We start from the raw sequence: 26,726 nt of genomic DNA, 5'->3' as shown, positions 1-26,726 counted from the left end.
AGTAAGCATCAGCCCGTGTCTTCAGGTTCCTGCCTTTTTTGAGTTTCTGGCCTGACTTTCTTTAATGATGGACAGCAATGTGGAAATGCAAGCCAAACAAACCCTTTCCTCCCAATACTACGTTGGTCATGGTGTTTCACGGCAGCAATAGTAAAGATATGCAGATACCATCTTCTGTGTATCCACTCACCCGGAGGGCACCAGTTACTTCTACCTCTTAGCTGTTGCATAATCTGTAGGAGACATGATCGTCAGGTTATCATGTGGGTGGATGGTAGAAAGGCAACAATCATGGCAGAAAGCCTGGATTGGATCTGTTGAGACTCATGCATGCTCATTGCCATGGTTGGTAATCCAGCTCAGCTCTCTTCCCCTGCTGTTAGAAGCCTTCCTACTCACCCAGGCCACTTTTCTAACCCATCGCTTTCCCCTAACAGTGTGCATCTTCCCTCTTACAGTGAGTTGAAGATCCCTTGAGCAGTTTCCAGCCCTGTGCTGATCATTCTTCCAGAGAGGAAGTGTGTGTTCTTCCAGCAAACCGGAGGCTCTCTGGGGGAAGTGTATGTTTGATTTACTATTCCTGGTACTATAAGTTTAAATGTTTATGAATATCTAAAACTGAGCTGAAAGCATCCTATTCATGATGCTAGAATCTGTGGGGCCTATCCTTAAAAAAAAAAAAAAAAAAAAAAAAAATTAACAGCAAGTTTTCTTGGCCAGTGAAAGGTGTCTTGTGTGAGGCTCTCGTTCTCAGCTTACCTGCAGCTGAGTGGGTACAGAACTCGAGGTTTGTCAAATAGAATCCGGGGGTACAGGTCTGGCCGGCTCAAGAGGGTAGAGCAGGAGTCCCCCTACCCAGCCTGGTTTTACAAGGAGGCAATAGGCCAGGAGGCACCCAGCCGAGCCCACCGGACTAGGCGGGCAGTGACCACCTTGCGGCTGGCCGCCTAGTCCCAGACATTCCGCTCCTGCCACTGGAATGCACAGACAGGGCTTCTTGTTGGCCTTTGGCGGCTCTCGGGCTCTCGTGGCAAGGCTTTCCAGTGGGCGGGGCGGGGCGGAGTCTCAGAAGCGGGACCTTTAAATTGGTCGCCAATGTGCGGTCCTACGCCCGCGTCTGACTCTGCTTACCCTGGTTATCTCCCGGCTCGCCGATCCCAGCAGGTCGTCAAGCCCATCATGTTGCTCTCAGCCCCCTTACGCCACCTCCCGGGACTTCTGCTGCTGCTCTGGCCTCTGCTGCTCCTGCCGCCCCCGGCTGCTCCTGCACGTTTGGCCCGTGCGAGCATCCGCCGACTGGGGACACGAATCCCCGGGGGCAGTCCCGGGCATCTCTCTGCTCTGGCTACTTCCACCCGCTCTCCGTATCCCGGGGTCCGCGGCTCAGGTACAGCGGGGTGGGTGGGGGACCGTTGTGCCAGAGAGGGTGCCACAGCCATGGCTGGATGAGGGAAGAGGGACAGGAGACCCAAGAACGTAACATGCCACATCTACCGAAAGTGCCTTTATCCCAGCCTCAGGCAGGCAGGCTGCTGAAGGAAACATCCTTCTCCATGCAATCCTGCTCAGAAACGAAGGGTACGACAACGTAGGGGAGGGGGTAGGGTTAGAGTGTAAAGTCAAGCGCATAACTATGATAGTGTCAGGTATCCTGAACTTCCTTGAGATTTGGGAAGGGAGCATCTCGCACCTGTAGGAGTGCCAGCCAGGGAATGGGGGCTCCCAGCTCTAAACTGGCCTTGATCTCTTGGTTAGGGAAAGCGAACTTTTCCTGACACTCTGCAGTTTACCTGGAAATCTCTGTCTATTTTGTGTTCGATGTGTGTGCCTTTTTGCCTAAGAAGAAAGGGTCTAAAGGGGACCCAGGATTGGAAGAAGGAACGACCTTAGTAGAGGTGTGTAAAGTGAGACTAGGAGGGAAAACCAAGCTGCCATTTAGGTGTCCAGGGAGGGTCCTGTTCTATAACCATATCAGTGCTTTACTCTGTTCTGCCCCAGACCTGGTCTTATGCTTATGCCAACTGGGCCTCACACTCCAAACTGTACTCTGTCGATCCCCAAAGAACCAGGCAGGTCTGGTCTTTGACGAAGAACTCCATAACCCCACCCTACCCCCCAACTTTGCTCTGAGCAGAACAAACCTATAGAGCCCAGAGAAGCTGATAGGCACCTGTCATGAAACCTCACAACACATATAGGGACCCCAAGACTTAACAGTGAAAGAGCCCAGAAAATCAGCATCAGATCCCCTGAGTGAAACTCAGAGCCCCTAAAAGTCAAGCAAGGGCTCCATGCACTGTACAGCTGGCTAAACTTTCTGTACCACTTACAGAAGGCTGTCTTTTCCTTACCCAAATATCCAGCTCTAGTCTGTCTGGTCTTGACTTGAAAGACACTGTAGCAAATCACGTTTTAGGTGGCCAAGCTCACCTGTCCAGTGATGCTGTCTGGCTAATTTGCATGGTCTGTCCCCTCCTGTGATTTGCTGGCTATGTCGAGAATCAACGCAGGAAACTCTCCATCATACCTGATTTGAAATCCCAGATTTAAAATTGCAAGAACGTTGGCACCTAGATGGGGCAAGCGGGACCCATGCAAGTTAAGTTACCCACCAGAGTTATGCCCGCAAGCCCACTTTCTCTTTTCCTGAGAGTCAAACTGCCAGTCGTGGGACTGAGATGAAAGAACAGTTGTGTACCTTTGCTGAGATAGTAGGGATGAGCAAAGAACTCGCATGGTCGTGGGATTAATTGTTGCCACCCTGGCCAAGATTCCTGTATTACTTTTCTATTGCTTACAAAACAAATGATGGTGGAATTTAGTGACTGAAATCAATGCAGAGTGTTACCTTACAGTTCTGTAGGTTGGAGGCTGATGCTTTTCTTCCTGGGGTCATAGCAAGGTGTTGGCAGGGTTTGCATCCCTGTCATTTTGGGAGGGAGGCACCAGAAAGAAAGAAGTACTTGCCAGCCTTTCAAGCTTCTTAGAAGCTCCTGTGGTCCTTGGCGCCACTTTGTCTTCCCTCTTCAGAAGGAGCAACAGCAGTTTGAGCCCACCTCACATCTTGCTCACACAGACCCTCTTGTCTAACCTCTTCCACTTTTAGGGACCTTGGTAATTCTCTTGAATCCATCTGAGAAAATCCAGGCCAACTTCCCCATCAAAAGCTCTCTGATCACAGCTGCAGTCTTTTGCTACGTTTAGCAGTGTTTGCGCGAAGCCCCTGGAATAAGGACAGGAGTTATTCTGCCTATCACATCTCAGAGCTTTCTCCCCCGAATAGAAGATTTATTGGGAAAACCAAACAGAGAAGGATAGAATCAGGCATGCTTAGTTACAAGGACACACGGGTTTGTAGGGACATCACTTGGGAGTTAGTGTAAGCAAAGGTTTAACACGCGGCTTACACCATGATGATTTTTCCTTCCTCTCCAACCATGCAGAAATGTATATACCTATGTCCAGGTAAGATTTTCTATACAAGTCCTTTTCCTTGCTCTTGATCCCTGGAAATCTTGAAGGAAATTGTGGAGTTGTTTTAAAAAGTGATTTGTAATTCCCCTTGACTTAAGCAAACACATGACATATACGGCATCTTTTGGGTGGTGGCTCAAAGTCAACATTCGAACGTTGGCTGGGCACATGAGATTTTTTTTTTTTTTTTGTGGTGGAAAACTTTGCCTCACAGGGAGCAGCTGCTGGGTACCGGGAAGGCCTTGTGGCTGGAGACAGGAGTCATGGAGGCCAGGCTCACACTACTGCTTTTCAGGGTTTGCTCCTCCCAAACCTTTACTAAATGTGAATAACTGCCTAGTTCATAGGATCCAGTGTTAGCATGCTGGGATCCCTCCAGTGACTTTCAAGGTAAGGTGGTATTTTATTAATGCAGTATATCCAGCTGATAAAGTAAAACCAAGAAGTTAAAATTCTGCTTTTTGAAAACAAAATTTGAAGGCTGTGTGGTAGCACATGTCTTTCACCTTGGGAAGTGGAGGCAGGAGGACAGTGAGCTCAAGGTCATCCTTAGCTACATATGTGAGTAAGAGGCTAACCTGGTCTACAGGAGGTCCCATCTCAAAAAAAAATAGTAATTAACCACGTAAATAGACTAATGTGTGGATAAGTAACTGAAGGGCTGGGCACGTAGCTCTGTGGTAAAATACTTGCCTGGGGTACACAAGGTTCTGGGCTTGATTCCAGCTTGTAGAATGAAACAACAGCAACACATAACACCCAGCAATGACAGAGAGAAAATCCCTGTCCCAGACAAAGCCTTTCCTCTCAGAAATGACTTAGTCTAAATACTTTATTTTTTTTTAAATGGAGTTCACTTGTTTTTCTGAGAGTACTTCACTCTCTATCTTAAATGTGCTTCCCTCTCCCTAGCCTCCTAAGTACTCTGAATACAGCTGGTGCCACCATTCACAGCTAAGAATTTGTTTCAGATCTACCTACCGACTGAGCAAATAGCATCAATCTGTCCTTTTATTAGGAAAGAAGGAGCTTTGACATTTCCCAAGGACTCCACTTTCACCTAGGGCTCTGTGTGTGTGTGTGTGTGTGTGTGTGTGTGTGTGTACTTGTATTCCTTTGCGTGTTGGTTGAAAGTGGAGAATAGCTTGAAAAGGAGATATGTTAACTGGATTCTCTCCCATCTAGTGCTGACAGTGGACTCAGTTTGGTTGAGAGAAGGCCTTGCAAATCAGGTTGGAGGAAGCAGTAAAGACTAAAAGAGACAGAGAGAATAAACGGCTATGAGCATGTGCTGACTTACTGGAGGCATAAGATGGCTTTCTGTAGAAAGAATGAATGAGCTTTGAAGCCGACGATTCCTCTTTTCTGCCATTGTGGCAGAGGTGTAGGCAAGTAACAAGGGAAAAAATGCAAAGAGAAGTGGCCAGGAGAGTTCAGGGGGAGGTAGGAGAGGTGCCAGGTCATGGTCCCTGCTCCTTAAAACAAGATATGCTCCCAAAGACTGACATGCAGTATGTGTGTTAGGTGAAGTCCTTGCCCCACTGTTTCAGCCAGCTTCCAAGAAAGTCCTGGGATCCCTTCCATACCGGGACTTACAAAGACTCTCAGGAACAGAACTTTAAATGGTGGGCTAAGTTCTCAAGTAAAATGTTGGGGAGGCTCAAAGCCTGGGTGATTTTAACAGCAGAGGGAGGATGGCTTCCAGGAAGGAAGCAGGCTATGGTACTGCTGGGATCAGGGGATGCTCCTGGGTCTGGCTTCCCGGAATCCCAGAGTTCTCTGGGAGTGAGAACTGTCACATTTCTGATTGTGATCTGACGGAGGCTTAGCCTTTTGTGTTCTCTATAACCTTCTTTGCAGGTGTTTGCAAGAGCAGGCCTTTGGACTTGGTGTTTATCATTGATAGTTCTCGTAGTGTCCGGCCTCTGGAATTCACCAAGGTGAAGACCTTTGTCTCCCGCATCATCGACACTCTGGACATCGGGGCCGCAGACACAAGGGTGGCAGTGGTGAACTATGCCAGCACTGTGAAGATAGAGTTCCAGCTCAACACCTATTCAGACAAACAGGCCCTGAAACAGGCTGTGGCACGGATCACACCCTTGTCAACAGGCACCATGTCAGGGTTAGCTATCCAGACAGCGATGGAGGAAGCCTTCACTGTGGAGGCTGGAGCTCGGGGGCCCATGTCTAACATCCCCAAGGTAGCTATCATCGTGACAGATGGGAGGCCCCAGGACCAGGTGAATGAGGTGGCTGCCCGAGCCCGGGCATCTGGCATTGAGCTGTATGCTGTGGGTGTGGACCGGGCAGATATGGAGTCCCTCAAGATGATGGCTAGCAAGCCCCTGGAAGAGCACGTCTTCTACGTGGAGACCTATGGGGTCATTGAGAAGCTCTCTGCTAGATTCCAGGAAACCTTTTGTGGTAAGCTGCCAAGTCTTAGCTTCCAACTAGCAAGGATGTTATAGTTTATATTTTGTGTGTCCGGAAATTGTTTTTTAAGATTTATCTTTAGTTATGTGTAATGTGCACATGAGTGTGGGTACTGGGTGAGGTCAGTGACCTCAAATCCCCCGGTGCTGGAGTTGTATGCAGTCGTGAACCACCCCAGATGGGCACTGGGAACCAAAGTTGGGCCTTCTGCAAGAGAAGTATGCGTTCTTAAGTGCTGAGCCAATGTTCCAGCCCCCTGAAAAAAGAAGTGTATTCATTTTGGGGGGTGGGGGTAAAAATTTTCTGGAAGAATTATACACATGCAATGTTTTTTGGTGGTTTTTTTTTTTTTTTTTTTTTTTTTTTTTTTTTTTTTTTTTTTTTTTTTTTTTTTAAACCAACCTAAACACATGGTGTTGGTTTAGAAGTACAAGGCTGTACTATATGTGACTTGGTTTGCTCAGAAAACCTTCATGTTTGCGTTAGACATGTTAACTTCTGGAAATAACCAGAATAAACAATCCTGCCGCTCCCCGATGGGGTCAGAAATAAAACCCGAACCCCAAACACCCAAACTCAAGACATTTTTCTCCTGTCCTTCCCTTATCCCTTCCCCACCACTAACATTCCTCCCCTCTCCTCCAAATGTTTCCTTAGCTTTACATCTTCAGATTTAACAGTGCCCTACTGTTCTCTGGCAGAAGCTGGAGTCGCGTCTGCCCTGCGAGAATCAGTGGGCTCTACCCCAATGTCTCTGGCCATGCGCATTTAATTAATAACCCTTGTTTTCAGATTTGACTCTGCTTATTCTTTTGTGGAATAATTGGATTAGAGACCAGAAGAGTTGGGGTTTCTGATTCACTTAAGAGACACAAGAAACAAATTAAAAACAAATCATCCTGTTAATCTTCTATTCTTTCTTTTGGATGGCATTTGAATAGGAACATGCTAATTTTATTAGAATTTTTTTTTCATGAATTAATCAGATGCAACAGTATGAAATCTATTCAGTGCTGGAAATTGCCCTCCCCCCCCACTCCCAACCAGGATGTGATCAGGTGTGGTAGTAATACTTGAGAGATGGAGTTCAAGGCCAGCCTCAGCTACATCCTGAATTCGAGGCCAGCCTTGGTTACATGAAACCCTGTCATAAAAAAAAGAAAAATAAAAAAGAAAGCAATAGAAACTTAAAAAAAAAATAGAATCATGGTTTGTGGAAGTCACAGTTTTAAAAATGTGACTATCATTTGAAAGCCTCTATAGAACTGTTGAAGAAAGTGTGACACCTTTCCAACTTGGGTGGATTCCTAAGCATAGACAGTTTCTGCCATGCACACTCTGCCTACTCATATTGACCACCACAAGCAAAGTTAAAGGTAGCAGCCTTCTGATACCTATGGTGAAGAGACATGCAAGCGAGCCAGGAGCTACAATTGTAAATATCAATGAGACTTTCTACCTGAAGTAACTAAACTAGTGGAGCCCAGAATCATCACTTGGACAGGAAATGAAAGATGAAGCTTTGGCTTCACCTCTGCCAGACCTGGCTGGGATCGCCCTGTCTTCCGTGTCTCGGGACACTAGGCCTTCACAAAAACACCATTGGCTATGATGGCATCTACTTGGCATTTACTAGGTTCTAGAAAGAAAGTGGCCTTCTTTCTTTTTCCCAGAAAACCCCCTCAAGCTGTGGGTGAGAGCTGCTCCGACAGGACTCTGGTCTGTGGCTAAGTCGGGTCTTAAAGTTAGCAACTGGGGGTGGGCTCAAAGGCTATAAAGCAATGGTGGTGAGTGGCAGTCTTTTCCCTCTCTTACAAAAGACCTACTTGTTCTGGGGGCGAGGAGGAATGTCTTCTCTGGAAAAAAAAACGACTGAGGGGCAGCTTGTTGTAGTCAATGGCTGGAAAGATCACTCCACAAAAAAAGGCACTCCTTGGGAAAATATTAGCCTTGTCCTATTGCCAAGGGCACTGGAAGCTGGGTTACCTGCCACAGGAGTGCTAGTCTCTTCTAACAGGCCTCAGTTTTGTAGAAATGACTAAATTCATTGATTTGTCTTTTAAAGCATGTCACTGGGTGTGGGAGGGGGGCATTCTAATGAAATACAAATGTTTCCAGGAGCCAAAGGATGGAGATTTGATTTAGCTGACATAATCTCATGCTTTTCTTTTTATCTCTTTGCATTTACGATTCGATTCGAATCCATCATCTTTGAAGCTACTAAGAACCAGAGTAGATATGTGGGCTTCAGACTCACACTGGGCATGCACAAAGAGGTTGTTAGTTGGATGGCCTTGTGCTATTTGCATGCGCAAGCATGTCTCACTTGCCCAAGTGTGAGTCAGGGCCAGGAGGATAGGCATGCTTGTGTTCCAGTTCCCTTTAGGCACAAAATGTGGAGCTGTCGCAAACCAAGTTTCAGTTACAGTGGGTCCGCTAGCTCATAGAACTCTTGACAGTACATTATTACCTCCTTGACGCTTAGGGTCGAGAGGCAACAATAGTTTTTTAGGGTACACAATTCAACCAAATACAGCATAATGTTGTCTGACCCATGAAAATGTTTCTAGCAGATACAAACTCAGAATTAACTTTCTCCTTTGAGAGTTGGTATAGCAGCCGGGCAGCCGTGGCACATGCCTTTAATCCCAGCTTTTGGGAGGCAGAGGCAGGCAGATTTCTGAGTTCGAGGTAGCCTGGTCTATGGAGTGAGTTCTAGAACAGCCAGGACTACACAGAGAAATCCTGTCTTGAACAACTGAGAGAGAGAGAGAGAGAGAGAGAGAGAGAGAGAGAGAGAGAGAGAATAGAAAGATCTATAATTCTAGCTTTGCAACATCTCGTCAAATATCTAATAAACCAAAGGCTTTTGTTTTTAAAAAATAGTGAAGTCAAGATGGAGTCAGAAAGAAGTACGGAGGGCAGTGTTTTGGAACTAGAGGAAATGTCTAAACTGGTTCTTGGGTATCTGTGTCATCACTGTGCATCTCTTTGCCTAGCTCTGGACCAGTGCATGCTTGGCACACACCAGTGTCAGCACGTGTGTGTCAGCGATGGTGACGGTAGGCACCACTGTGAATGCAGCCAAGGGTACACCTTGAACGCTGATGGGAAAACGTGTTCAGGTGAGGCTTCCTCAGGGCACCGTGGTTGAGTGGGAGTTGCCTTTTCTCTAGGGGTGAGTTTTCCTTTGGGCTCTGACCTCTTTTCTCCCGAGTGCCTTCTAGCTAGTTTCTTTACCCCAGTTTAGCAGCCTTGATAGAAACCATGAGAGGAAAGTGAGAATCTACGAAAGCAGCCTAGCATTGACCTTGGTACCATTCTTTAAAAAAAATTAGAGCCAGTCAGTGTTGGAACATGTCTTTGATCCTAGCACTTAGGAGGCAGAGGCTGGGGCAGGATCGGGGCAGGGGCAGGGGCAGGGGCAGGGGCAGGGGCAGGGGCAGGGGCAGGGGCAGGGGCAGGGGCAGGGGCAGGGGCAGGGGCAGGGGCAGGGGCAGGGGCAGGGGCAGGGGCAGGGGCAGGGGCAGGGGCAGGGGCAGGGGCAGGGGCAGGGGCAGGGGCAGGGGCAGGGGCAGGGGCAGGGGCAGGGGCAGGGGCAGGGGCAGGGGCAGGGGCAGGGGCAGGGGCAGGGGCAGGGGCAGGGGCAGGGGCAGGGGCAGGGGCAGGGGCAGGGGCAGGGGCAGGGGCAGGGGCAGGGGCAGGGGCAGGGGCAGGGGCAGGGGCAGGGGCAGGGGCAGGGGCAGGGGCAGGGGCAGGGGCAGGGGCGAGATCTCTGTGAGTTTCAGGCCAGTCCAGTCTAGAGTGAGTTCCGGGACAGCCAGGCTACAGAGAGAGACCCTGTCTTGAAAAATCAATAAAATAAAAAAATAATAAATTTAAATAACATGCAAATGTCTATGTGTGGGTATGTGCACATCAGTGCAGACGTCTGAGGAGGCTAGAGGTTTCAGAGATCTCCCTTGAGGTAGAGTTACAGGTGGTAAGTCACTGCATGTGCTAAGAACCAAACTCAAAACCCCAGCAAAAGTGATATCTCCTCATAAATACAGAGTTGTCTCTTTGGCCTCTTCTTTTTAAAAAATTTAATCTTTTAGGTTAGTATATAAATAGGTTGTATCATGGCATTGTCATAGGCATGTGTCATTGTCTTTGTTCTCATTATTTTTCCTCCCTGCTGCGTTCCTCAGGGACCTCTCCCCTCTTGCTTGGTCCCCTGCCGTCCTCCCCTGTAACACCCATCTGCTTCCCCGTGACTTGTCTCATATTATCCTCTATTTCTCACCTCCTTCAGATCGTTTTCTTTTCTCTTATGAACTCCTTTCTGGTTCTGTGATGTACAAACACACATATACAAACACACACATTCAAATTTAAATTTAGATTCCTTGTATGAGACAAAACATGCAGACTCTTTCTGAGTCTGTGTTATGTTGACTTAAGGGCCTTACTAGTGTGCTTTCTTTGTTACTGTTCTTTTAAAGATTTGTTTGTTTATTTATTTTATATGAGTATACTGTAGCTGTCTTCGGACACACCAGAAGAGGGTATCAGATCCCATTGCAGACAGTTGTGAGCCCATGTGGTTGCTGGGAATTGAACTCAGGACCTCTGGAAAAACAGTGAGTGCTTTTAACCGCTGAGCCATCTCTCCAGCCCCCTTTGTTATTGTTCTTTAAAAAAAGCATTAATAAAAGGGGAGGTGAGAAGGAAGGGCTATAAAGCTCTTTATTTTTAAAATATATATGTTAGTTCATAAATTTATATAAGTGATACACACACACAAACACACACATGCACACACACACACACACACACACACACACACACACACACACATACACACCCATGTTTCTGTAGTGCCAGCAAAAGCCAGAAGAGGGTGCTGGATCCAGTGGTACTGGAGTTATGGACAGTTGTGAGCTGCCATGTGGATGCTGGGAATCAACTTGGTTCCTTCGGAAGCACAACCAGTGCTCTTAACCTGTGAGCAAACTCTCTAGTTCCAGGATCCAGAACCCTTGATCCTTTGGAATATTTGATATTTTCTGGGTTTTTATTTCATTAGATAGAGCATCCTAATTTATTTTTAAGACCATATGCACTCATGGTCATATGGAGAGAAGTACTGAGGGCTCTGCTCACTGGTATTTAAACACTACACAGAGCCAACAAAGAATAGACTTTAGATTTTTTTCTTATATATATATATTTTTTCAATCCTAGGAGAGTTTTTCTGAGGAAGAAAACCGATCATTTAGGTCAAACTGTTAATCTTATGGATAAGGAAGCTTAGATGCAAAGAAGGGAAGAGACACATGTATCAGTGTTTGGATCCGAAAATCCAAAATGACCTAAGCAGTCGCAAGAGTCCAGCAAAGCAAGATCCTTATTTGCATTGGGCAGAAAAAACTGATTAGTCAGTGACAACAGCACAGACTCGGGGGCTGACTGCATCCTCGAGCACTCGTCTTAGGAAGTATTTAGCCAGACGCCAAAAGTTATTGTACTCGGGCTGCTACTGATCCATCGGGGCAGCAGAACGGACTTGGGAGTTGAACTGCAACCTGCAGCCAGAATGTTACATAAATTTTAAGCCTGAATTCTACAAACATCTATGCCAAATTATTTCACCAATCAGGACTTAGAGAGGGGGACTTCCTTAGGAACATGTCTCTGTGGTACACGTATCTTGTTCATGTTGGTTGGGTTATTCAACTGTGCTGGGGCAACTTGCCTAGCATTCTCAACTTGCCAACCAGGATGCCAGTTACCCACAGACGTCTTCGGAACTAAAGCTTTATTTGACCCCAGTCAAGATGGAAGTTCTATTCAAAATGGCTTCAGTTTGGTTCCACATCAGTGGGTCTGTTGGTGAAAGAACAAGACCAGAAGGTGGGATCTAAATTCCATCAGTGCCTTCGTTCTCTCTCTCTCTCTCTCTCTCTCTCTCTCTCTCTCTCTCTCTCTCTCTCTCTCTCTCTCTTTACCTCCCCCTTTCCTTGTGTACACAGTTGCTATGCTCATCTTTTGACAGCCATTGATAAGTGTGCCCTCAACACTCATGGATGTGAACAGATCTGTGTCAACGACAGAAATGGCTCTTACCACTGCGAGTGCTATGAAGGTTACACCTTGAATGCAGACAGAAGAACTTGTGCAGGTGAGCAGGCTGTGTACTCATTCAACTGCTAACCTACCTGCTGCTGAAGGGACGCCTACAACTGGGAACTTGGGTCAGTTTTCACTTTTGCCACCCTGGAATTTTATGTATCTTTTTTTCTTTTTGTTTGTTTGTTTGTTTTGTTTTGTTTTGCCTGTAGCCCTGGTTGTCCTAGAACTCTCTCTGTGGACCAGGGTGGCCACAAACTCAGAGATCTGCCTGCCTCTGCCTCCCAAGTGCTGGATTTAAAGGCATACAACCACCCCTGCCCAGCTGGATTTCCTGTAACTAAGTTCTGTATAAAAAGAAATCAGAAAGGGGGATGTGTACTTACTGTGTATATAAATGTGTGGCTCGTTTCTATTTTCTATATTCCAAATACTAGACAGTGTAGTAAGTTAGCATCAAATAACACTCTACCAAATACTTACTGCTTTCAAAGGCAAGCATTGATGGCATGTGGAGGCAGGAGCATCATAAACTCTAAGTTATCCCAGCTAAATCAGGAACTCAAGGCCAGCCTGGGCAATGGGAAACTCAGATTCAGAAACACAAGCCAACACAGACACACAGGCAGACACACATGAGAGAGAAAGAGAGTGATAGATAGATAGATAGATAGATAGATAGATAGATAACACAAAGCAGTAACTCTATAGTGGGGAACCTGGTAGACACCTTAGCCATGTAACAAGAAGTCAGTGTTTACATCACTAAAGATGACCTCACTGACAGTATCACATGGAGCAGCAGCACACCTCGACTATTCTTGCTAAGAACTTAGAACCACGAGGAAACGTCAGACAGAGGAAGAGAGTCTTAGTTCACAATATGTTCCAAGTACTTCTCAAATGTGTCAAAGCTGTGAAAACAAAGGTAGACTATTGGAATGTCTCAGAGTATAACTTCATGTCTCGTGGGTTCTTGGGTTGAATCCTGGACCAGAAAATGGACATTAGAATAATTAGAAATGGCTGGATATTGAGGGTGGATAAGAAATCATGCTGTATCTGTGTTTTTGTTTATCATACTAGACATCTAAAGTGGTAGCATTTGAGATAAGATGAAGTAAGTTTTTCAGAATTCCGAACTTACCTTAAAATTGAAAGTTTAAAATAAAAAAAAAATTGACTAAAGCTGAGTACAGTGGCTCATGGTTATAATTCTGGCACTTGAGAGGCAGAGGCAGGAGGATCACTATAAATACTAGGTCTTCTAGGGTTTCCTGGGCTACAGATGAGACTCTGTCTCAATCCTCCCTCACCAAAGTTTTGTAAAATATGTCAATACAAGTCTTTTTCAATATTTCTGGCTGTGGTGCTACATGCCTGCAATTTCAGCATTCAAGACTGAGGATTTTATGCCAGCCTTGGCCATATAGTAAGATCTTGTCTCAAAACTACCCCAAATATGTATCTCTACTATATATCCGTATGTATGCATGTATGTACATATGTATGTATGTATGTACATATGTACATATGCATGTATGTATGTACGTATATCCATTTATCTACCTACCTACCTAACTCCCCCCTACTCATCTGTCTCTCACAGGGAAGTACTATGAGGAAAGAGTTGGGTCTCAGTTTCTTCCTAAAATAGTTGGTCTCCTTGGGGCTCTTGTACCTTACTTATGAAACGAAAGAGTGTTAAAATAGAAATTCTCCAAAGTCTAAATTTCCCTTTTCCCTGGATCTAGTGTAACTACCTGGTTTATTTCTGGGTTGGAATAAATGCAACAAACCTAAAAGGAATGCATTAAATATTTATGAGATGCTTAGGTTATAAAAAAAAATTCAACACTGATGATGTGGAAAGAAGAACTGAGTATAACAGCAGAGAATAATTACCGTGTGTGAAGGATTTTATTAAGTCTGCTAACTTCTAGTTAAGAGCAAATAACGCTGACAGCTTTGCCTAGCCTCCAGCCAGTTTCCCCCTCATCTATTTCCGCACTTAAGCATGTTTCTATCTATGGGTAATAAAGGACTCTTTGACTTCTAATTTTAAATTTTCACTCTCATACCTTCATCTGTCAGCTCAGGACAAATGCGCCTCAGGTACACACGGTTGCCAGCACATCTGTGTGAATGATGGAGCCGGGTCCCATCACTGTGAATGTTTTGAAGGTTACACTCTGAATGCAGATAAGAAAACATGTTCAGGTAAAGTCCATCCAACAAATCCGTTTCTACCTGACTCTTCTCATGGTGGTGAAATCAACCTGAATTCACCAGGGGGAGAGGTTGTTGGTGTGGGGGTAGGGTGGGGGGACTAAAAGATTCAGGCTCAGGCCTCAGGCCAGCTTACACATTTAAGGCACTCCTTACCCAGGGGGTTTGGTGAGCTCACTGGCTTTTACATACATAGATCACTTCGGAAAATTAGTGGGGAATAGGTAAGGAATAGGGACTAAGAAAAGCTAATGATTTATGGGGGTCCGTATCCAGGAAAGATTTTATAGCTGTGTATACTGGGAACTATTGAGGTACCTAGAGGAAGTCAGCTGTATAGTAACTATTTAGTGTGATAGGTTGAACTGATCTGTCTCCAGTTAAAACTTGGCCTGGAACTTTTCGGTAGTGTTGATCTTCAAGCTGGGTTCTTTCAGCAAAGGAGACTTTGTGAAGGCTTCACTTAGACCTGCACAGACCTTCCAGGGTGTTGGAAGTGGCACATTCTTGACCGACCGCTACTAGCTGATCAGTCTTCAGTGACTCAGAGCCTTGTGACTCGGCTAATGAGCCCCTGCCAGGACCATTAATCCTCATTAATTTGATTTAAATGCACAGCTAGAACAGGGCAGCATTTATACACATAGAAGCTCTCCCTTTGGACAGGCATTCCTTGCTCTCCAGGTGCTGCTTAGTTTGGCATATCAGCCCTTTTCAGAGGTCTTTCCATCTTCTCTTCTTCCTTGGGGAACTAGACGTGGTGGGATCTTGTCAGGATAAATGATGGGAAATGGTACATTATTGGATTTTTTTTTTTTTTTTAATTTTAAGACAGAGTCTCCTGCAGTCCAGGCTGGCCAGGAACTCATTATGTACCAGTTAGCCTCAACATGCAGTAACCGCAAGTGCTGGGGTTGCAGGCATGTACCACCAAGCCTGGCTCTTCCCCTTTTAAGAAATGAAATCATGCTTCTAATCCCAGCCACTACAGAGAGTGAGGCAGGAGACCTGTGACCAGTGAAAGACTATGAGCAGGTTCAGCGCTTTGGCTCTTGTAACAGCAGGGAAGAGATCTGGGTCTCCCAGGAGCCTTTCTGAATTCACTATAGGACTGGTGGGGTGCTATCCTCTGGTTGCTTTCTTTGGGCAAACTATCTTAAGCTCTGAAATGCTATTTATGTGATAAAGGTACTTCACTATTTAGTTAAATATATCGTCATTAATCTTCCTATTATTTTTCTTTCAGGGGTGGGGGTGGAGAAGGGAGAATGAACATTAGTATGTCATCAGTGCTTTCTGTTCCACATCATAAGTATCAGTGGTTGATCTTTGAGTAATATAGTCCAGATGTGAGCGTGTGTGTGTGTGTGTGTGTGTGTGTGTGTGTGTGTGTGGTGTGTGTGTGTAGCTACACCAAACTTTCACATACAGTGATATTTGCTGTGACAAAATGCCTTGCCAAAGCAACTTAAAGAAGGAAGGAAGGAAGGAAGGAAGGAAGGAAGGAAGGAAGGAAGGAAAAAAGAAGGAAGGATTTACTCTGTTCACAGTTTGAGGGTTACAGTCCATAATCGCAGGGGAGTCAGAACAGCGGGAGCTTGAGGCCACTGGTCACATTGGATACAAGTCAGGAAGCAGAGACATGAGCGCTGGTATTCAGTGAGCATTCCTTTGAATTCATTTCTGAAGCCCAGCGCCTGGAATGGTGTCACCCACATTTAAAGTGTGTGACATTTAAAGTGGCTCTTTCTGTCTAGAACTTCCCAGACACACACGACCCAGGCAATTTTCTAGACTCTGTCAAGATGGCTATCAAGGTTAGCCACCACCAACTTCCTAATCATTTATTTGTGGTCATGAACTATCAATAGCATTGATAGCTTTCGGAAGTGCCTACAGTAAACTCTGTAATGCCAAGACTCAGTACTACTCGGCACATGGGCAGGAGAGAAGAGAAGTCCCCTCAGACAGCTGCAGGACCACAAAGGGGAACAGGTCAGGCCAAGGGTGTGTGACCCGGGGAAGGAAGCCATACTTTCCCCTGGAAGCCAGGGCTCTGGGTGATTTGATTCTCAGTGCTGGCTGGATCCAACAAAGCATTGTATTCCAGACATCTGTGCGTAGTGGTCTATTTAACTAATGGGTAAATATTTTCTTTCCTGCATGGTTTGGGTCAGTCCGAAACAAGTGTGTGCTGGGCACTCATGGCTGCCAGCACATCTGTGTGAGTGATGGAGAAGCATCCTACCACTGTGACTGTTTCCCTGGTTACACCTTGAATGATGACAAGAAGACATGTTCAGGTGACAACTAGCCCCTTAAGTAGATTTTTTTTTTCCAATGGGAAAATCTAGGAGGAAGATGCTTTTTTTTTAAATTTATATTAAATTATTATCTTGCTCTGCTACATGGTCTGCTTTCTGTAATTTGATCTGATTTCTTCTTTCATTTTTTCTTTCTAATTAATGTTTCTAAGTCTGTATTTTTTTTGCTATTATGATAAGATAATCATCACATCAAATCTATTTTTTTTTCCTGTTTTCAAACTGTTTCTGTAGCAACAGTGACCAAACAGTTACCTCTTTGGCATATTTTCACTCTTCCTATCTGAAGCTCTGAACTCACAGGACAGTGACTGATGTTTTCCACTCCCCCCTGGGACATGTCAGTTTCCCACAAAATGGCCACTGGGACTTGGCAGTGATCCTTAGATCAATGCAGGGAGTACTGCCACTTTAACAGTCTTCAGTGCGCTCAATACCGTGGCTGCTTTTCACTTAAGTCTTCTTTAATTTTCTTCAACAATGTTTTGTAATTTTCAGTGTAGACGTTATATACTTAATATCCCTAAGTATTTTATTCTTTTTTAATGTTAGTGTGAATCTCTCTCTCTCTCTCTCTCTCTCTCTCTCTCTCTCTCTCTCTCTGTCTCTCCACTCATTTTTGCCATACCTCTGCTCTGTAATTTTCTAAGGGGTGTTTTTAATAAGAATATCCAATTGAGCACATGGCTTCACAGATCTTAGTGTTTATTAAGCAAGAGCACAGGACTAGTTGCCTGTTTTACACTCTGGACAAAGATGGTCAGCATGTAGCTGATGTTTGGTGGATAGTGTCTAGCCAGGATCAGTGTCTGAGGCCACTTGGATAGTGTGAGACTCTGCTTTCAAAACTAAACAGGGGCAGGGGAGATGGCTGCAGGTAAAGTGAGGATGTGGGTTCAGATCCCCAGCACCCACTGAAGAGTCAGGTATATGGAGCAGCATGTCTGTTAGCCCTGGGCGGAGAGGTTGAAGTAGAATTCTGTGGGCTTCATGGCCAATCAGTGAGCTCCAGGTCTGGTGTGTGCATGGGCACACACACACACACAAACATATACACATATGCACAGATGCACACATACATGGATATATACACACATACACAAATACGCACACATACATACAAATATACTCACATACACAGATACATACACACACATACACACATTACATACACATATACTCACATACACAGATACACACACACACATACACACATACATACACATATACATACACACACATACACACATACATGCACAGATGCACACATACATGGATATATACACACATACACAAATACGCACACATACATACAAATATACTCACATACACAGATACATACACACACACACATTACATACACATATACTCACATACACAGATACATACACACACATACACACATACACATATACTCACAAACACAGATACATACACACACACACATTACATACACATATACTCACATACACAGATACATGCACACACACATACACAGACACGTACACACACATACATACATACATATACACACATACACAGACACATACACACATACACAGACACATACACACATACTTATATATACATACATACACATATACACATACACACATACATACATACCTACATACACAGACACATACACACACAAACACACATACTTACATACACATATATACACATACACAGACACACACACATAAGCACACATATACAGACACATACACACACACAGACACACACGTGGGTTATCTAGATTGGCTATCAATGTAGCTCTGAATTTTTAGCTCCAAAGTATATAAGGGTAAAAGTTATACTTCTCAATTCAAATCATTCAATAGAATAGCAATCCTTTGTAGGAAATCACCAGTAGCATAGGAAGGGTTGTCACTGTTGTCTCTCTGTCTGTGGCTTCTCCCTACACCAGTGGCTCTCAACCTTCCTAATGCTGAGACCCTGTAATATTATAGTTCCTTATGTTGTGGTGCCCCCACCATAACATTATTTTATGGCTACATCATAACTGTAACTTTGCTACTGCTGTGAATTGTGATGTAATTATCTGATCCCCAAGGGGGTCACGACCCACAGTTTGAGAACTCTTCTCCTATAGCGGTTACCTTTAAAAAGCTTTGTGTAATGGTTAGTTTCTGACCATGACAAAAGCACAGAGAGAAATACAATGAACTCTCAAATAACCGTCACCCAGTTTTGACAAATACAAACATTTCCCCAGTGTTTCCCAATAAAGTTTTCTGTAAAATTAACATTAATAAGAATTATTTCCTGTTTGCTTTATATGATTTTACCTCCTGAAAAAAATGCATTTACATAAGTGGCAATGTTGAAGTGAATTGTAGATTTCACAGTTTGTTATCATTTCTTTGTTTTGCCTCTCATGCTGGGCAGGGGTTCTACACCCCAGTCCCCACTTTGCTGTAATCCCTTGCAGCTATAACATCTTATGTATTGTCATTGTCTTTAGACATTGAAGAAGCACGAAGCCTCATTTCCATAGAAGATGCCTGCGGCTGTGGGGCCACGCTGGCATTCCAGGAGAAGGTTAGCTCCCATCTCCAGAAGCTGAATACCAAACATATCCTTTTAGGAAGGTTTTCTTCCTTCTCTTATTCCTCAACTCCCCCCTCCCCCCTCCCCTCCCCCTCTCCCCTCCCTTTCTTCTTTCCCTCCCCTTGCTCTTCCTCCTCCTCTTCTTCTTTTTTTTTTTTTGAGACATAGTCTCTTGTAGTCAGGGCTAGCCTCAAACTTGATAAGTAGATGAGGATGACCTAGAACTTCTGGCCCTCCTATCCCCCTCTCCCCATTGCTGGGATTATAGGTGTGTACACCCATGCTTGGTTTTATGAGGTACCAGGGATGAAACCGAGGGCTTCACGCCAGCTAAGTGAGTACTCTACCAACTATGTTACAACCCAGACCCTGTCTTCTTTTAAAAATTTATTTGCAAGTTTCAATTTCTGATTGACACACTAATTGAGCAGCAGTAAACATATTACCATGTGGCTTCTAGAAGTCAACCTACCTACCGCCACTAGATACTAGCCAGACATTTTTAGGATATTCTACTAGCAAGAATCTTATTCACTGCTGAAAGTTAAGCAAGGGAATGCATCTGAAAAGAATTCACAGTTTTTTCCAACAGCACGATAGACCATTTTTACTCATGCAACATTTAAATGTAAAAACTACATATTTCTTTCCCCAGTGCTTTTTCATAGCAATGTATGTGCCCAACTGAGCTCTTGCATAACAGAGCAATTAAGCTATGATTCCTTAGAGCATTTTTTTTAATTTAAATTTTATTTTATCTGCATGGTGTTTTGCCTGCATGTATATCTGCACGAGGGTACCAGATCTCCTGGAACTGAAGTTAGAGTAAGTTGTGAGCTGTCATATGGGTGCTAGGAATTGAACCAGCATCCTCTGGAAGAACAGCCAGTGCTTTTAACCTCTGAGCCATCTTTCCAGCCCATTTTAAAGTAACTCTTACCTCAAAAGTCTTTCTGTGTCCAGAATTTAAAAAAAAAAATCAGCAGATCTATGGGATTTTGTACCTCAGATGACACATGGTTATACAATTTGTCAAGCCAAGACGTCAAGAAACTGGCTTCAAAATGTAACATGACACTTTCTCGGCAACTTTCAAAGTCAGCACTCGGGAGCACTAGCTCTGGAAAAAGGCTTTACCTCAGCATAGCTCAAGTTAACAACTCTGCTCTTGTATACCTCAGAGGAATGGAATTTAGACTGGGGCCAGTATGACCTAGGAGTGTTCAGACTTTGAAGGCGGGTACAGGCAGCATGAAGGAATCTGCTTCCAGATCTTTCACATGCCTAGGATGATAATTGTGGTTAGCTGGCGTTCGCTTTTCCTGTGTAGTACTGCCTTTCTCTCCACACAAGGAAGAAATCTTTTCTTCCCTCACCTCCTAAAGTCTATTTCCCACAAAATTAAAATCTCCAGAGAGCCAAGCCAAGGGACTGTTCCATAATTCCTTTAATCAAGACTTCATAAGCATTGCTCCCCACTGAGAGATGCTGTTCCAATTAAATTTTTGATGAGAGAAAAGACAAAAAAAAAAAAAAAAAAAAAAGAGACCTCGGCAGGAGTGTAACTTCATGATGAGTTTTTGAATTTTAGAGTAGGCTTTGAATGGGAAAGTAGTGTTGTTCATGTATAGTGGGATACAATTTTCTTTTGTCTTGAAGCCTTTGAGAGTGGGCCTATGTTTTTAAATGTGTAAAACAGAATCACTTTGGCCTTAACATCTAGCCACTTGACAACATTTTGAAGAAGTTACAAGTAACCGAATATGGACAAGTACATCGTTAAACTGCAAAACTCTCGCCTGGAAATGTGGAGTGCGCTTGATATACACGAGTCCCCTTCTCTTGTACATGTCATTTGATGTTCCTGCTAATCATCTGCCATTATAAACGCTTGACATTATTTGGTAAACAGTATGAAGATTTTCTGGAGAGCCAGTATCATTTTCCAAGGAGATAAATGTGCAGACTCTTATTAAAAGCAAGCTTTAATGTCTCATAGCTATGACTGTGAAATCATTAATAACACGAAGAGTGAAAAGGTTAATGTTTTGTTATCTACTGATTGAGCCATTTAAGTTTTAATTGTTTATATTAGTAAGATGATCTTATTCATAAAACTTTAGGTCTGTTTTCTCTTGGTCATATTTATAATATGAACCGGCCTTACTATTGAAAGTGCAAATTTTATGAAATATTTACACATACAAAGATAAAATAATTAAACTGGGAATTTAAAATTGTTTAATATTTTTTGTTTTTTTGTTTTTTTTTTACTGGAATATTATTAAAGCTACAATCAAGGGATTATAATACATGTACCTAAAATAATTTACACAGACTAAATGGATGTTACAGGACACTTTTAATTCATTAATGTCATAGAGATGAACAACTTAAAGAAGACTGGCCATGAAGTTATGGTGCTAAGATTTTTGTCACAAAGGAAAAAAAATTTGAATTCTATCATTTAATTTTAGCATGTAATTGGCAAAATTTTATATCTATAAAATTAGTATAATAAGCAACAAGTTATATTATCTTTTAAAAATGTCAGTAATAAGCCTAATTTTTTCACTCAAATTATACTGAATACATATTCTTTTAAAGTGCAGCTTATAACTTTTGAAATGAAATAATTCTTTAAATTTTGTGCTACTCGATCTGTTTTGGTTTGTATTGTTTTTAATATAATAAAAGTTTCTATCTTTCTACATTAATGCCATGGCTGATGTTTTGATGATTCTTGTTATTTTTTCTATTAAGCATATCATGTTGAATGGAATGAGTAATTTTTGAATATGTAACAGTTGAGAAACTGAAAGAACAAAATGTTGATACTCTTTCAATAATTGAGTCTCACGCTGTGTCAGTTCAGGGTAAATGGAACGGGAGTTCCTAAATAAAACCAGGGGGAAAAATGTAATTACAGACATGGGCGACTGCTTGAGCAAGAGTGTTTGTGCGCGCGTGTGTGCTTGTTTCTGCATGGGTGCACGTGTGGCACAGCACACGTGGACCTGTGAGGATGGCGTGTTGGAATTGGTTCTCTCCTTCTGCCATCTGTATTCCAGTGATGCAGCTTGGCCAGTGGTCTTGGAGGCAGGTGTGTCTGCCTGCTGAGCCACCTTGCCAGCCCCTCGCTGTGACGTTTTCATATAACGAATGAATGTGGATCATGTCGACCTCTGTTTCCTATTTCAGCCTTTGTGTTTGCCTTCCGCCCTTCTCGTCCTCTCCTCTAAACCTCACCTACTCTTGTGACCCTCAGTTCCACAAACGAGAGAAAACGTGATATGTGTCTTTCTGATTTATTTCACTCAACATGAATTCCAGCTTCATCTGGATATTATCTTCTGTTTCTTCCTGATGGCTGAATAATAACCCAGTGTGTATACATCCCACCTTTAAAATTTTTTATTTATTTGTACTTCATGTGCATTGGTGTTTTGCCTGCATGTATGTCTGTGTGGGCGGGTGTCAGGTCCTCACATAGTCTACATGTATGTCTGGAATTGTAGTTACAGACAGTCGTGAGCTGCCACGTGGGTGGTGGGACTTGAACCCTCACCTCTGGAAGAACAGTCAGTGCTCTTAACAACTGAGCCATCTCTCCAGCTCCACATGCCACGTTTTTTTATTCATTAATGGACTGTGCCACTTGGCTATTGGAAATGGCGCTGTGTTAAACACAGAGGTACAGGCATCTCTATTGTATGTTGCTTTAGATTATTTGGGTATGTACCTGATAGTAACATGGTTGAATAATATGGTAGATCTGCCTTTAGGTTTTAGTTGTTGTTGTTTGTTTTTTGAGAAACACCCATACCGAAATAAAAAAAAAAAAAAAAATCCTCGACTCTTAACTTCTAGATGTGGTGAGACAATAGCCTGAAGTCAAAGGATTCAAAGGTGTGTGCTTCTGGTAGGGAAAGACTCCAGTGGGGGAAATTAACATTTCTGTATGAAGCACATGCTAGACTATATAAGCCAATGTCGATAGTTGCAGATTATGTTAAAAAGGAAAACCATAAATAATAAAATAATGGGTGAGACCAAATAACTCCAAGTAACTCCACTGCAGAGGAGTGGCTCTACTTGAACGTCTAGATCTGGGAACTTCGTTAACATTAAGATACCCCGAAAGGACAATGAGGGCATGGGAAAATGGCTCAGTGGGTGAAGTGCTTGCTGCAAACATGAGGACCAGTGTTTGGATCCCCAGCATCCCTAGAAACCTGGTTAGCTGTGCTGCACCTGTAACCCCAGGGTTGAGTCTGGAATCAAGTGATGCTGGAGTTCATTGGCTGGGCAGTCTCTCCCACACTGTGAGTTCCAAGGTCACTGAGAGATCCTGCCTCAGAAAATGAGCTGGTGAGTTACAGAAGATGCTACATGGTGTGGCTCTCTGGTCTCCACATGTGCTTTCTCATACATGCACACATGATGAGGAAAGATGTATAAAACATTAAGAGAAATATAGAAAAATCACTTTCTGGACAGAAAAGACCTACCACCTCAAATATTTCTAAATGGAAGGGTATGCCACAATGCAGTTGTAGCTTTAATGACCCAAAGGTCACACATACTCCTATTTTATAAGGACCCTTATAAAAAAGGGATATTGACATAATCCTTAAGGTGTTTTAAGGATTCTGTGCTGGCTGGTCCGATGTCAACTTGATATACAAACTAGAGTTATCTGAATGGAGGGAACCTTACTCAAGTAAATGCTGTAAGGTATTTTAAAAAACTTGTTATTGATTGGGGGAGGGCCCAGTCCATTGTGGGTGGTGTCATCCCTGGGCTGGTGGTCCTGGGTTCTATTAGAAATCAGGCTGAGCAAGCCACGGGGAGCAAGTTAGAGAGAAAACAGAATTCTTGAGACTTTTTTTTTTTTTTTTTTTTTTTAAGGGGCTCCATTCTTTAGCTTATACTGACACCCGACGCTCGGCTGGTAACGTGGTGGTGTAGTACAGCGGCAGCAGCAGGGATGAAGGGACAGCACTGGGAGCGACATGGATGGCAAGTCGCTAACCTGAGAGCAGAAAGGCTCAGAGCCCAGATACAGGCCCACTGGCATGAAGAACGGGTCGACTTCACCCCACACCAATTACACTGCAAGCCCATCTCCGGCGCAGGCGCACAACAACCAGCACCCGGCCGGAGCCCACGCCGGAAGTTCTCTAAGCGCCCCGGATGCGACTAGGCGGAGGTGGTTGCCAGGCGACCGGAGCTTCTCCGAGCCACCGGTGATCGCAAATGGAGGTGTAGAACCCGTTATATATAGCCGGCCTTGACCGCTGCGGGCCGTCTTCTCCGAGTTCCTACGATGTTCTTCTACCTGAGCAAGAAAGTGAGTTTCTCCTGGGGACCCCCATCGCGCCGACTCCATTCCTGTAGCTCGCCGGTGCCCCCTTTCTCCCGGGATTGCAGGCGGCTGTCCCCGCAGCTTCTCCATCTTCCTGTCACCTATCTTCTCCCGCGGGTCTCTGAGGCCCGGTAGTCCTTGGCCGAGCCAGCAACTTTTTCTCAGGATTCTTCCACATTCTAGTCATGCCAAGTTTCTTTTTAGTGATAAAAAGTGATCCTCAAGCCTTGGTAGATCTTTCCTCTGCTACTTGTTGATCCAGATGATAGATTATCACAAGCTGATTTAAGAGAGGAAAAAATTTTAAGTGTGGTGTAGGAGAGGAAGTAAGAGCAGCGATTCGGATTTTTATCTCAGTTCCCGCCTTTAAAGATCCATGAGGTGACTACAGAATGCTAGAGGTCGGAACGTTTAGGAGGACCACAGCGATTTTCATACTAGCTCATTTTTCTGCAGGGCGTTATTCTTTCTCTCTCTCTTCTTCATGCTCTTTTTTTGAGACGGGATATTCTCTCTCTCTCTCTCTCTCTCTCTCTCTCTCTCTCTCTCTCTCTCTCTCTCCTGGATGGCAATCTTCCAACTCCTTCGTGAAAAGCTAGCATCATTATGATTTCTTGTTACAGATTGCAGTTCCCAATAATGTGAAGCTGAAATGTATATCCTGGAACAAGGACCAAGGGTTCATAGCATGTGGCGGTGAGGATGGATTACTGAAAGTTTTGAGACTAGAGACACAGACAGGTAAGTGATCATTGCCAGTACAGATGTGTGAAATTACACACACACACACACACACACACACACACACACACACACACACACACGTGTGCATGTGTGCGTGCGTGTGTAGAAAGAAGTGGCTAGCGTACAGTGAGACCTGCTTATGGTATTTATCATTATGAAGTTTTAATTTTTAAAAAAATGATGTATTCTTTTGTGTTTGGTTGTTTTTCCTGAATGTATTTTATTGTGTCACGTGTATGTAGTACCTGTGGGGGCCAGAAGAGGGCATGGGATCCTTTGTAACTAGTTACAGATCGTTTGTAGGTGCTGAGAACTGACCACTGTTTTGTTTTTTGTTTTGTTTTGTTTTGTTTTTTCCAAGAACAGCATGTGTTGTTAACTACAGACCCATCTCTCAAGCCCCTCCTGTCACTATTTCTGAGACAGGGGCTACCATTAGCCAGAGAAGTTTCCACGTAGGCCAGGCTTGTTGGCCTAGAAATTTCCAGGGACCCATCTGTCTCAGCCTCCTGTCTCATCTCTGAGATTACAGGTGCATTCTCCAATACTTGTGTTATGTATGAGTTCTGGGGATCTGAGGTCAGGTCCTCACACATGTACAGCAAACACTTTATTGACTGAGCCATCTCCAGAGGAGATGCTTTATTTATTAGCAATACTTTCATTAAGCCTTTTAGATCCAGTGATATATATATATATATATATATATATATATATATATATATATATATATATATATCAGTTTTATCAGATTTTTGTTCTCATGCCAGCTTGATTTTATTTCCACTTGATCTTTTTAAAAGTAACACACACACACACACACACACACACACACACATTTGAGGACGTTTTTGGGGGACGTTTTCAAGATAAAGTCCTGGAACTCACTCTGTAGATCAGGCTGGCCTAGAACTCAGAGATCTGTCTGCCTCTGTCTCCTGAGTGCTGGGATTAATGTGTGCACCGTCATACGAGGGTTAACATTTATTCTTTCTTACTCAGTGCAGTGTTAGACTGTGTGTTTATATTGTTGAAAAAGTTACTGAGGCACCAGCCAGATAATTAGAACTGGTGGTTTTAGAGGGATTTTTTTCCCTGCTTTGAGAATAAAGAATATTTTTTACAGTGTCTTTTAAGAAATGCTTTATTTCTATTTTATGTGCATTGCTGTTTTGCCTGCATGTACATCTGTGTGAAGGTGTTGGATCCCCTGGAACTAGAGTTAAAGACAGTTAGTTGTGAGCTGCCATGTGGGTGCTGGGGATTGAGCCTGGGTCCTCTGGAAGAGCAGCCAATGTTCTTAACCACAGAGCCATCTTTTCAGCCCACTCACAGTATCTTAGAGAGCAGATTTCTTAAGGATTGAGTTTTATAATTGTCATCTTCACAAATCCCCAGGGTTTTCATAACATTTGTATATTTAAAAGAAATGTTTTAAGTGCTCCATTTTATGTCTAACCCATTTT

At 43.7% G+C, this 26,726-nt stretch overlaps 2 protein-coding genes across 6 annotated transcripts in view; both read left to right on the top strand.

Annotated features, from left to right (window-relative positions):
• The first annotated feature begins 1,117 nt into the window (after window positions 1–1,117).
• Matn3 (matrilin 3) lies at window positions 1,118–21,865 on the top strand. The gene is made up of 8 exons (XM_034514332.2): window positions 1,118–1,387; window positions 5,335–5,901; window positions 8,910–9,035; window positions 11,948–12,073; window positions 14,116–14,241; window positions 16,428–16,553; window positions 19,063–19,173; window positions 20,876–21,865. Exons 1-8 carry the CDS (start codon window positions 1,180–1,182, stop codon window positions 20,929–20,931), a joined length of 1,446 nt encoding a protein of 481 aa, XP_034370223.1. The 5' UTR covers window positions 1,118–1,179; the 3' UTR covers window positions 20,932–21,865.
• Window positions 21,866–24,313: 2,448 nt separating this feature from the next.
• Wdr35 (WD repeat domain 35) overlaps window positions 24,314–26,726 on the top strand; it is a 52,547-nt gene continuing 50,134 nt past the window's right edge. For 4 of the 5 annotated variants that reach the window (XM_076942128.1, XM_076942127.1, XM_076942126.1 and 1 more), the window contains exons 1-2: window positions 24,346–24,501; window positions 25,140–25,257. In XM_076942128.1, the coding sequence (XP_076798243.1) occupies window positions 24,478–24,501; window positions 25,140–25,257 (142 nt within the window). In that variant the 5' untranslated portion in view covers window positions 24,346–24,477. Of the gene's footprint in view, window positions 24,502–25,139; window positions 25,258–26,726 lie in introns of all 5 variants that reach the window. The other variant, XM_034514050.1, reaches the window with a different exon arrangement.

The sequence above is a fragment of the Arvicanthis niloticus genome, chromosome 11 (genome assembly GCF_011762505.2).
Source record: "Arvicanthis niloticus isolate mArvNil1 chromosome 11, mArvNil1.pat.X, whole genome shotgun sequence".
NCBI lineage: Eukaryota > Metazoa > Chordata > Mammalia > Rodentia > Muridae > Arvicanthis > Arvicanthis niloticus.
Note: the sequence above shows the minus strand (reverse complement) of the source record. Positions and strands in the feature narration are given on the sequence as shown.